General features: G+C 38.5%; 1 protein-coding gene across 4 annotated transcripts; it reads right to left on the bottom strand.

Annotated features, from left to right (window-relative positions):
• Positions 1–757: 757 nt before the first annotated feature.
• LOC122059744 (O-fucosyltransferase 35-like) lies at positions 758–9414 on the bottom strand. Of its 4 annotated transcripts, XM_042622771.1 has the most exons (11): positions 9311–9325; positions 9125–9232; positions 8448–9037; positions 5910–6038; positions 5742–5814; positions 5567–5637; positions 5384–5472; positions 4680–4812; positions 4061–4293; positions 2398–2874; positions 758–1447 (listed from the first exon to the last, which is right to left on the bottom strand). In XM_042622771.1, exons 3-11 carry the CDS (start codon positions 8928–8930, stop codon positions 1237–1239), a joined length of 1899 nt encoding a protein of 632 aa, XP_042478705.1. In that variant the 5' UTR covers positions 8931–9037; positions 9125–9232; positions 9311–9325; the 3' UTR covers positions 758–1236. The 4 variants fall into 4 exon arrangements, with proteins under 4 accessions (XP_042478705.1, XP_042478704.1, XP_042478702.1 ...); XM_042622770.1 differs by having other exon boundaries at positions 9125–9414; XM_042622768.1 differs by having other exon boundaries at positions 8448–9232.
• Positions 9415–12623: the final 3209 nt, after the last annotated feature.

Below are 12623 nucleotides of genomic sequence, written 5' to 3'. Positions count from 1 at the left end.
GAATGAATGAAAAAGAGCTTCAATTTAGGGTGGATTTTCAGTTTCCAAAAAAAAAAAAAACACCACCTTTGTGAGCAAGGTGACAATCAAACACGCCTATTTTGAACATCCACTATTGTTAGTAAATAAATCATTTCTAAGAAAAGTGATACCTTTCTTAGTAGATTGAGTGCCATCCTTAGAGAGGTGACACCACCATCTATTAGGATCATTGGAGATAGGGATCTGTAAGATTTTGTGATGGATTTTTGTTATACCCTATAGGTCTATACCCACATGAGACTTGATCCTTGATCTGTAGTATTACAAAGAAAAAAACAAAAAAAAAAAAAAGGGGAAAAGAAGCATGAAAGGTAGTGTGGCTCCAATGCCTAGACATAGGGGAGGGTGCAATGACCACCCTGCCCCCATAAAAGTCCAAATCCCACCGCCTTTGATGCTTCTGCGTGTGTTTACATGTTCCTGACTTATAGCCCCGTGCTGGCACAAGAGACATTACCTTTTACGAACCCTCTCCTTAAAAAAAAAATTAGGGAAGAGGTTAGGTATGCCGCCAGGTTTCCTTATGCTAACGGCTCAAGTAATGAGAGGGCTGGAATGGAAGGGGCATAGGGGACTTCTCCAAGACAGGAGGAGAGAGGTAGACATATATCTGGGTATACCGGCGGCTTACCCAGCCTTTCCCAAAATAATTAAGATAACTAAATTTTTTTCCACTGTGTTCTCAATCAAAGCTGAAGAATCTAAAAGCACTTCATTTGTACGGCAGCACAAGAATGATCATTTCCATTTTATTTCTTCTCATTACATGAAGAGAATGACACACAGCCAATCAGTTTGTGCATCCTTTGTATCCCCAGTCAAATTATCCAAGCTACATTAACAAGATTATACATTGCACAAAACCTACTCCACGTGATTGCTGTATGTCCTGCAGTTTCTGGAGCTTCAGCTTTAGTGTATGTATTCTGTTCATCCTTTTGAAAATAATCAACACAGCCATCTCTTGCTTCCTCTTTAGTTTAGCTGTATGAAATATAATAATCTTCTCGAGTTGGTTCCATTCAGCTTCCTTTTAGATGGTTTTGCAGACACGGCGATATTTTCTTCTAGATGGCCTTTTCTGAGCTCACCACTGTTTGAAAAAACATATTCACAACCATGCCAGGAACCTTTCCGGCTTTGCTTGGCTTTGATGTGGTTCACGCCGTGAAAGAAGAATGTATTCCATAATCATTAACTCTTACTTCTTGTTAGGTGATTTTCACATATGCATCCTGGAAGAGGGTTTGCATAGAAGCTCTCCTCCAGCTTAGGAAACTCTCCAGGCTCCCTGAGATATGGACCTCCAATTCGATCTTTGTGAAGCTTCTTCACTTTTGAACTGAATTTCTTCCAAGAGATCTTTCCTTCATCAAGTTCATCAACAAGTTTCACAAAATTATGCCTGCACTGGTTACAGAAGTTAGCAATGCACAAAAGACTACCATACAATAAGTAAAATGAGAAAGTGACAAAAGAAACCAAACAGTACCTGTCTGAAAATAAACGATAATTTGTGAATACAAATAATTTAGTTTCAACTATGCTCTCATTCTTGAATAGCATCTTAACATTACCGCAGATTTAATTATATCATCTCCAAAATGGCAACCACCCATTAAGTGGTAATTTTCATCTATGGATTCCCTTCTTCTCTCCCCTGCAACTCTGAATTCTCTCGGGGATTTCTTCCTTTCCCCTACCAGCCCTCCATCAATCCTTGTAAGTGGTATGTTGCAGATCACAACCCTAAATTGAAAATCTCAATTATTACAAAAAAATGTCTCCGCCTACTTCATTGCATCTTTGCATTTAACCTTGAAACTCATCTTTCCTTGACAAACCAAATGTTGCTAACTAAAATTCCCTTCTTCCTCTCAGCCTCATGCATGTGAGCATGCATGTCTATGAGTTAAATAATTATTTCTCAGCAGGACCTTCCCACCAGTTTACAAAGGGAAATTTCACTGCAACTCGGCAAACAATCATAGATGAGCTTAAGCCACTCTTTTTGACAAAATAAATTCTTTTTTGGTAAATATTGACAAAATAACTATTTCCAAATCAACCATCTGGTTATAAATATGCTGAACCATTTTCAATCATAGTTGTCACAGCATCTAGGAGACCTATGGTGTTGAAGGGGGCCTGAACACAAGGTGCTACCAACAACCAAGGCTTCCAAGGCACCTGGATGCCTAGGCGATGCCTTAACAACTATTGTTTCAATATATACAAATCATAATTATCCTGCAGCTCTAACATCATAGATGAATGCTATCACACTATTATATACTTATTCAATTCAAGAAAAATGTGACTGGAATAAAGGGGAAAGGCTGACAAGAACTATACCTCTCTGGGCTGATGGTTTTCCTGAAGCCCTCAAAGCGTCTATGACCTTGCACAGCTTTTGCCATATTCCCATCGTAGGTGTAAATAAAAACATCACTCTGAAGAGCAACAACATAGTCCAAACCTGCGAGCATGTTCTGGTGATCTCTGAAAGGATTCAACTCTTCTTCCGTAGAAAGAGTAGAATGAGAGAAGATGTTTGGGAAATCATTCGTAAGATATTCCATGCTTCCATCCCCATAAGCTTCCCCAGCCACCAAATAAATCCTGGTATTCGATGAGAAACCCAAACCTCTGAGCAGAAGGGAAGTCTCTCTTGGAGTCAATGGGCAACCCCCCAGCTTCCTTCTCTCAGACCCATCAATCTCCTTCTCCTTCCAATGATGAACTTCATAACGCATTCTCCGGAGCTCCTCATCTTCCTCTGCTGTCAAATTATGACTACAGCCAGTAAATGCCAGCATATCCTTCTCATACCTGAAATAAAACAAGCAAAGAGGTCAGATATGAGAAGGAGATCTTCTCCATCTTACAAGATGATAGTTTTTGGTCATATTCAAGCAAGTATGATCTGATTTAAGTCCAAATGGGAGAAAAACAAGTAAATAGTGGATATGATAAACAACATATGCAGAGACGCATGGAATGTAAGGAGCTACTTCTATGTTCTTCCCAAAAAGTTACGATCTTCACAACATTTTCATAAATTTATATGTTTTTTCCCATGTACTTCATCAATTTCTTGCCTTGGGGAACTACATCAGTCACTAGGCCAATCTTACACTTGGATTGTTTATCCAAATATTTAAGAGTTCCCTAAATGAAAAACCAACCTGGGCTCATATGTGACATGCAACTGTGATGCAACTTACCCTTCAAAACACTTCACTGGGTCTGTTAATCTTATCTAACTAATTCTGCAAATATCAAATAGTTCTAAACAAAAAATTTGCAAAAGGAAAGAGAAAAAGAAAAGAAAAGAAGAGGAGAAAACCCTATGACTTTTGACATCACAACCAAACGCCTACTTAGTAGCAATTCAAATACATTTGATTGTATTAACTGAGACAATCAACTAAACATCGGACCAGGTCTGAGGCTCAGCCTGAGGTCCTAAATCCAAGACACAACCAGATTAATTTAAGAACAATGAATGCTAAATGTAACCCACGAACAATGCTATATCTTAGCAGTAAACCATTGCAACCTACTAGCATGTCAGAAATACAGGACTCAACACCCAACGGCAAAGGTACATAATGATCCTCAACTGCCTTAGCATTCCACTTCAATTGATGCTAACCCAACTCCAGTTGGATGAAGTTGCCCCAGATTGGGCAGGCTAGTTTAGGTTAGAGCTGTCGAGCCTGGTCAATGAACTTGCAAAGCAACATCTTAACCGCTGGCTCAACAGCTTCAATTCTTTACATTATTCAACAGGAAAACGAATGCTAATAGGTAATACACATACAATCAGGTTAACGCTAGGTCAGGTTGCCCAACTGAACAAGTAAACATGCAAAACTGAAATAAATAAAACGCCTGCTTGGATCAGTCCTGCTCAGGTTTGAGGCAGGCCCTACTGGCCGAGTGACTAATAAATTATGCATGTAAACATGTATTGTAACCTCAAAGGGCTCAGGGAAGGGGAGCAATAACTCACCTTAAATGGAGAGCTACGTAAGGGCTTCCACTCTCTTGCATCCTTGAAACCAAGGTGTTCCCAATTTCTTCAATTGGGTCTGAATATTTCAATGCTCTATAGTCCACATGGCACCTCAGCTTTTGTATGGAATTCGGAAGTCCATTATTGGCAAGTCGGGAATCAGTATGTGTGAAGTACAGAACTTTGTGCTGCTTCAGAAGTGGGAGGATCTCCGATTTATAATAACTGGCCTGAACAAAAGCAACTCACCTAATTATTTTGCCTCTCAGAGAACATAACAAGAAGATGAAAATACAGGATGGAGGGGTGGCACCGAATGCAATGGAGGTCTACATCAAATGTTTCATCAGTGTATCGAGGTTGTCTGATGGATTGTTAGAATTGCATCAATCAGACAGTCAACAATCTGATTCCAGAATATTGTACATACTTTCATTGGGTATCCAACAGAATTCCCCTCCCCCACCCCAAAGAAAATTACAGGATTGGCATTTAAGAAATTTCAGGGAAGCCCTTCTAAGTGCTGATATGTTGATTAGTTGCATCGATTGATTAGACAGACAGGAGAAGAAAATCTCAAAGATAATAAACATAAATCCCAATAAATGGTGTTTACCTTGGACCAGGATATTGGGGTCTTTGTGAAGGGTTCAATTCCAGCACAGTCAGGTGGTAATTTCTCAACAATGTGGACATCATCTTTCAGTGTCTCTATGAAATGCTTCCAGTCAAAAAGGTCTTTGAAGCCACTGTAAATAAAAGGATGAAAAATCTATTAGATTCTGACTGCTTGCCATTTAGAGGTCCAATTGGCTCAGCATAAACACAAGATAAGACACATGAACCTGTAAAACTTCCACTTTAAGTGAAGTTGTGTATCAATAACAACTATAGGAGGGGACAGACATACAAATATAGTTTTCTTTAATACGAAAACATATCCCAGAAAAATAAATCCATCTCACTAAAATATCAACGTTACTAAATAAACCAAATAAAAGAGCAACCCAGTGCACAAGGCTCCCACTACTGCAGGGTCTGGGAGGGGCAACCCTGCAAAAATCAACCCTGACAATATGCAAAACAGAACCACATAAGTCATTAAAACTTGATTTTACTTGCACATAACAAGGATTGGATGTCCAAAAATTTGTGATGCTCTAGATTTTCCTAAATGAGTTTATTAGCTTTAGCAAAATTTTACATTAACTGAGAGAAAATATTGGCTGAAATAATTTGATTAAAAGAAAAAAGGAAAAAAATTCTTTACATAATTAGATTTAATGACTTAATTAAACCCAACAGAAGTCAAAAAGGAACCTTTCATCAGCCCAGAAGGAGGTGTGATCAAGTGAAGGTATGACAAGTGTCGCCTTGATCATCTTAGCAACAGCAACCATATCGCATATCTGCACTTTAAAAATATTTATCGATCAGTAAATAGTTGCTATTAAAATGGTTAGACTATCCTATCTAAACCATCAGAATAAAGAATAAACAGACCCCAAATCTCATCTGATTCAAGCCTCCATTTGCATTTACAAGAAGGTAACCATTTGTCTTATCATCCAGCTCTGCAAAAAAGAAAAGGGAGAAAAGGACAAATGAAGAGAAACTTAGAATCTTATTGAAATGGACGTGTATAGGGTTAATAAAGACCTAATTTATGGTTGCTTACTTTTGTCACCCTTTGGCTGGTCGATACACTGAGTGAAATTCTCACTGACGGGCTTGGACCAAATATCTGAGTACTGAAAAAAAGAAGGAACTTATTAAGCAAAATATGTACTTTCCACGTGACCAGTGAAACAATGAATGTGTCGTAAAACTTAGATCTAAGACCTACTTCAAGTATTCTGTTTTGGTTGTCAACTACGCTTGATGCTACCATCATTAGGGGCCGTTCAATACCACTTTCACCCTCCCTATGTACATGTTGATGAGTTTGATCAATGATGCGGGTGTCAGACAAATCCTGAACATAAATCTTAAAGATTAGGTAAACAAAACATGAAGATAATTGTCCCACTCCCCCTCCCCAAGAAAAAAAAAACCTGAAACAGAACATGAAGATAAGAAGAACGCAAGGAAAGGATAAGAGGTAGACATGGTGAATACTTAATTGAACAGATCAAAGTAGAAACATGCTTCTTTCTGATAAAGATAGAGGCAGAGGCATTGTTTGGAAACTGCTTTCCTGAACTGACTCATGGGGACCAACATGCTTTACTCAACTCATCGTCGGTACACCCTTGGTCACTGGATTTTGACAATACAACCAAATCATTGGAAAATTAATTATCAAGCCCAATGTTTTTGAGTATCAATCCAACTAGACATAGCAACAAATAAAACAAAACTATCCCAATAAATAATAACAATAAGCATATCAAAATATACACAAACAGCAGAATACAAGAAAAAAGTAGATCTCATAAGAAGTAAACTAATCCCATGTCCCAGGAATAACTATTAGAAACAACCTCAAAAATCCTGTTCTGACATTCCACTATATAGGGCTTTGTCTTCTTTCAAAAAGTAAGCTATCAGGTCCTCCCTCAAAATGCCAATCTCTGTTCTTCGTTTTCTGTCCTTTAAGACTACAACGCAGCCACTGAGCTTAGTGCCACATGAGCAAACCAGATTCTAGTATGTATCTGGGCCTGGACTTGTAAGGCATTCAGTTTGAAGCTTGAATATATACTCTTTTTGCAATGGAACCAAAAATGCAACACTGGCCCATTATGATAGACAGCTCGTCAGAAAGAATTGAGGATTAGAACTCTTGAAGCACAACTGAATCTTTGCACTCAACTGTTCCAGTTTTTCAGTATCTACCAATTATACCCCAAGGGAACAAATAAAATAGTCCCTATTTTAATCCACTCATCTCCAATCCATAGTTGCAGGAAGGTTTCAACAATGTGTTCCAAATAAAGTTCAGAAACTTCTATTAAATGAAAGAATGTAAGCCCCAACTATTGCATATTATTCTATGTAGGAACCACAAGAAAGCACTCATTTTCCCATAGCTCCCAAGCTCCAGAGAGCTTTTATAAGTAGCAGACAAAGGGCAATGGACAAAATAATGCCTCTCCTACTGAACTAGTTCAACATAATCGATCTAACGCATGACATATTTTTCATAGAACCTCTACCTACCCATACCACCTCCCAACCTCAATTTCAGGGAATAAAAGAACCATCAACCTTCTTCTGAGGCTTAAAAGGGAAAAACGAAAATGAAATCATTTTTCATTGAAGGAGAAAGAAAGTACCCAGAGCAACAATGATTGAGAGCTAAGCATTAAAGACTTGAAATTAGAAATTGCAAGTAAGAAAACATGCCCATCCAATATTATCAGGTTGGCTGATTCTCATCATCGAGCATAACATGTTAGTATTAATTCCCATGTTGATGACTTCAGTTCCAGCAGTTCATTACACCATTCCAAGATGGGTCGATCCAACCTCATTTGTGAAGTTTAATTTTGATGCTGCAGTGCACAATGGTAGTAGAGGAATTGGGATTGTGATGGTCATGTTCTTCATTCATTCTAGAACCAGGCTACTTCAAACCCCCTTCCTGTAACTTTAGAGGTCCTGTGACTTCAAGAATCAATTTATTTGGGTTGGAAATTCCATTCAATATGCCTTGTTCAAGGATGATGCTTAAGAGGTGATTAGGTGCCTTTCCAGCTATCATTCACCTCATTGGAAAAAAAATTCATCTCATTGAAAACTGCAATCAGCTTCTTCAAGGTTTTGAGCCCTCAGATGTTTTGTATGCTCCTTGATCCAAAAATGAGCCTGCTCATCAGATAATTGGCCATATTGGCCTCTTATGATCAATTCTGACTATTCATTAATGATATTTCTCATTAAAAATAAAAAAATAAAAAAAATTAACCCAACTCCCCATTATACAAGTCCGACGACCATGCAGATAGACCTATCAATGAGATTTTATTTACAAGTTCCAGCCTTCCAGGAGGAATATGTTTCTGTATTTCAAAACTTTTGGTAAACAATCACCATGAACAATCTAGTCTTGGACAGGGGAAAGGGGAAAGGGGAAAGGGGAAAGGGGGGATGTTTAAACTGCTTCCACCTAAAAAATTCAATTTTGCCAGTAAGATTAAATTCATTTCTTCTTTCTTTCTTTCTTTTTTTGATAGGTAAACCTCAAGGAGAGTTGAACCCTTGACCTCAGTAGGATCATAAAATCAGTAGCAATCAATCCAATAGCTTATCAATTAATGGTAAAGTAAACCATCCAAAAATAATAAGAATGGTGAAGTAATAGAAGCAAACCAATGGCTTCTGGGAAGGGGAAGAAGAAGAAATAAGCAGAAAGTAGACCGTTGATTGTCGAGGGACTAACCACATACGGCCCTGCTGGTTCAACAGAAGATCCAAACCACCCATTCGCGCATATCTTCAAAACACCCAAGAACAAAGAGAAGCCGCAGAATAGAAAGAACATCCATCGTCTCAGACGCCTCCTCTGCCGCAATACCAGATCAACAATAATAGATCCAACTGGCTTCTTTAGAAGATTACAATTCTTTCCGAAGAGAGGAGCAACACCGGCAAGAACTCGCTGGTTCTGATTGTGGGTCTGCTTCCTTCCAGGCGGTGAGACCAACCCATCATGCAAAGCAGGATTATTTGGGTTTTCAGATCTTGGGGAGTTGATCTGGACATCTATCTCGTGTTGGGTACAATGGCTGTTACTGCCGCTGCTATTGTTGCTATTCTTTCGCTTGAAGGAGTGAGCTCTTCGTGTCACGGATCCCGCAAATCTTGGGCTATTGATTCTCTGAGAAACCCCATCACTGTTAGAGTGTTGTTGGTGGAATTCCATACCCTGAGAAGGTCAGATCGAGTGCTAATGGCGGACGATGTGATTTCTTGAGATCACAAGAACAAAACCAATTCCAATCCTTTGACCTTTTATATTGTTCTGAACAACTTTGAAAGAACGAAGAAAAACCACCCAAAACTACCAACTTCTCTAGAGATTCAGAAAAGTTTAAAAATGACCCAGATCGAAAATACCTCTCCGCGTAAACCCAAATCCAATTTGCAAATTTTGATTGGTTGTCTGAATCCGACACGGCTCCTGTCTTCATCTGATGCTTTGATCAAGTGGTGCCCTATTGTTAGCTGCAAATAGTGAAAAACAGTAGATTAATGCTTGCACAAGCACAAGTCTTCCGTAAATTATGATATACGGAGAGCCACCGTTTTCTATTCTACGTCGCAGGTGCCTAAGCTTAAAAGAGTCAAACCATGCCACCATCTTTCCAGATTGGAAAAGGTTCGGTAATCCCAGGACTTCATTATCGAGCCACGTCTGACCATGATCTGGTAAAAGGCTTTTGTTTACTTTTCTTCCCATTTGAAAGCGAGAAGAGAACGCGTGTTGTTTGTGAACTCTCTCTCACACACACACACACTGTCTGGCCAGTGGCCACCAATATTGACTCACAAGTCACAATTCACAAAAGGAGAATCGTTTTGTTTAATCTTTTGGGGAATCTAAAGAATTGCGGTACAGACCAGCAATCCCAATCTTTTCCTTCCTCGGATGATTGATCGATCGTTCGTTAGTCAAGTATGGCTCAAGGTAAGATTTAATTACGATAATTTAACAACTTCTTTTGTTCTTTTCAAGCACAGATACCTCTAAAAATGGATACCCGAAATCCCATATTAATCCGCATCCATATCTGTGTATGGGTATTCGCACCTTGGCGTGAAATAGGATTGGATTGGATCAGATTTCTTAAAATCCTAACTCAATCTTAGGTCTTCAAAATTCAACCCAGGCCCAAACCAATCCTATTGGATTTATGATCAGGCCTAATATTGCGGAGTTCATACCAACCCAATTTGGCCCTAATTGACCCTGTCAGGACTTAGGGCCAGGTTGGGTCGGGCTAGGCTAGATTGGGTTGACCTTCACCCATTAACCTTAATTGACCTGTTTTTGTCATTCATATCTTATATATTAAAAAATTATAGAAAAATAACTACCAATGGGCGTCCTAAATTCTAATTTAAAATTTCAAGGTTAAATTTCGTGCTGGTTGGGTTGGGTTGGGCTGGCTGAGGCCTCAACTCAAACCCAGACCCCTGGTTGGGGTTTTTCAACCCTAACCCACATTCAAGGTCAAAAAACTTGGCCCCAAGCCCTATTTGGGCTCAGGGCGGGTTCGGGTTCTCAAGGCCAAACTATCACCCCTATTCGTATCCAATCAAAGGGCATTTGGATTCAAATTCAAAGTATTCGATCTAATTAAATAATCAATTAATGATTCTGAGGGTTCTTAAAGTTGATACAGGTTTTACAGAATGAGGAAAAGAGCCAAGACTACTTAGAAAGATGGATTAATAACAAATTTTATTCATTAGGGTAATGAAAGTCCGGATTATATAAGTCAAAGAATAAACGGATAGGTGAAAATTCAAATTTGATCCGCATCCATTTAGGGGTATCCAAATCCGATCCATTTACACCCCTACTTTAAAGCATGTTATTGGATAGGCTGATCATGATTGGAATTGGTAGAGGTTGATCCTGATTCTAGTTGATTTGGATCAAGCTGATCCTACACGGAAGTCAATGTTGAGGGTGTAGGGTTGTGAAAAGTTGGCCTACACTAATAGGTCCGATTAATTATTAAACATGTTGGGTTCAATCATTGATTGATTAATAATCGAGCAGTCTCAATGCAAAGTAGTGGCCCGATGGTCACTCAATCGGAAATTACTGATAATCACATGGTAATAAGCCCATTTAACATGATTATAACCACCATGTCTTAATTATATTTTGATTAATCTAATTATCTTATGCCCATGGACTTTGATTATTTAGACCGATCAAAAATTCTATCAAAACCTTAAATTAGTGAGAATCAATTAAACTCGACTTAAACCTACTGGGCAACCGACTGACATCTCCACCGATTCTAAATTTATCTATCGAATCAGAAACAGCCTAGACCGATCCGGGTCCCGAATCCCGAATCCCGAATCCCGACTCCTAGTATTTTTTTTTTTTTTTAAGTTCATTCCTAAACCGACCGACAAGGTTTCATCATTCATGTGATCACATGATCATCCTTTTTGGTTTCCGCTTGGCATTTTTTTATTTTTTAAAATTCCCCTTAAAAGGCTCAAGAGCACATGGAAAATGCGGCGCCGGGGCTCATGCCACATGGATAGGGTGGGTAGGAAATGCCTTACAGCTAAGCTGTAATATATATATATATATATATCTTGCCGATCCATATGTATATATCATCTGTGGATATGTAGAGTCCCCCACTCACCAACTTTCACTCCGGTGACCCGTCCAATGTTAACTAAATTAGTGATCCGATTCAACTAATTTTGATTTTGATTTAGTCAGGATCGATTATAGTTGGTAGGGAATCGGTCATAATTTTCCCATACCTTAGAAACTCAATGGAGTGGCACTTTTACAGGATCATGTAGATTCAAACCCACAACCAACCAACCTAATTAATGATAAGATCAAGGGCTTTCTTCCACTAGGTTATCAATACTAGTGGCAATTAACAAGATAAACAATTTGCTTAAAAAAAAAAAACATAAACAGAAATTAGTCAAAAATAAGGAATCATAGACATCTAAAATTGAAATGGAACTCCAAGGCCACGATCGGGTGCTAGTACTGACAACCAGGTTATGCAAGTCTATTGAGTCGCTCTAGATTTCAGAAATCTTCAGTCTTGGCTGTTTTTGCTTGCTTCAACCTTATAGAGAATGCCTCTTGAATCTGTTTCAATACCTTTTCCTAACATCATGCAATATGTGTTAATCAAATTTATATTCCCTTTAAAAATTATTCCACATGCATATCTTGCAACATTTTCTCCAACGATAGCGACACTGGAACAAACCAAAATGGGGTAGTTCAAAGTTGGAAAATTAATAGTAATGCTATTGCCTCTAGAAATTCCATGGGGGACGATGTTTAGCAGAATCTTTGGTTGAAGAGTGCCTAAGGTTTGAGGTCTAAAATCCATCTGTTGATAATAGAAATAACAATCATGGGGTTTGGCTTTACCTCGGATTTTGAGACCTGATTTATGTGAATCCAATCAAAGTAGCAAATGACTAGAAAAATGCAAAAGAACCAATTTTTTTGTCATGTTTAGTGATAAGGTAGGAATTAAACAAATACACAGTAAGATTGGGGAAAGAACTACTGGTGAGATTCTCAGGTCTCAAACCTGGAGGACATAAAAAGTTGATGATGTTTGTTGCTCAACATGACAGAGTTTGGCCAAGTTATTCTTGTCAAGTTATGGTGATTATGTAATTTTTTTAATTATCAGTAGCCTAAGACAAATTTAATGCATGATACATGAACCATTTTTTCTTTTTAGGTTATTTTCTTGGAGAAAGTTTTCCTTCACCTACAATGAAGATTCGCCACTTCGGTCATGAATATAAGGTCATCATTGCTCCCTCTATAATTTGAAGGTCTGAAACTCATTCAACAATGATAGGAGGGGTTGCT

This window comes from Macadamia integrifolia, chromosome 13 (genome assembly GCF_013358625.1).
Source record: "Macadamia integrifolia cultivar HAES 741 chromosome 13, SCU_Mint_v3, whole genome shotgun sequence".
NCBI classification, from domain to species: domain Eukaryota; kingdom Viridiplantae; phylum Streptophyta; class Magnoliopsida; order Proteales; family Proteaceae; genus Macadamia; species Macadamia integrifolia.
The sequence above is the reverse complement of the archived record's forward strand: the minus strand, read 5'-3'. Positions and strand labels throughout refer to the sequence as shown.

What these genes read in the sequence shown, in the direction of transcription:
- LOC122059744 (XM_042622767.1), bottom strand. Translation starts at nt 8,930, where the DNA reads ATGGAATTCCACCAACAACACTCTAACAGTGATGGGGTTTCTCAGAGA. An exon ending in CCCCAATATCCTGGTCCAAG is followed by an intron (nt 4,294 to 4,679) that starts GTAAACACCATT and finishes GCTTTTGTTCAG; the next exon opens with GCCAGTTATTATAAATCGGA. An exon ending in AAAACCATCAGCCCAGAGAG is followed by an intron (nt 1,448 to 2,397) that starts GTATAGTTCTTG and finishes TAACCAGTGCAG; the next exon opens with GCATAATTTTGTGAAACTTG.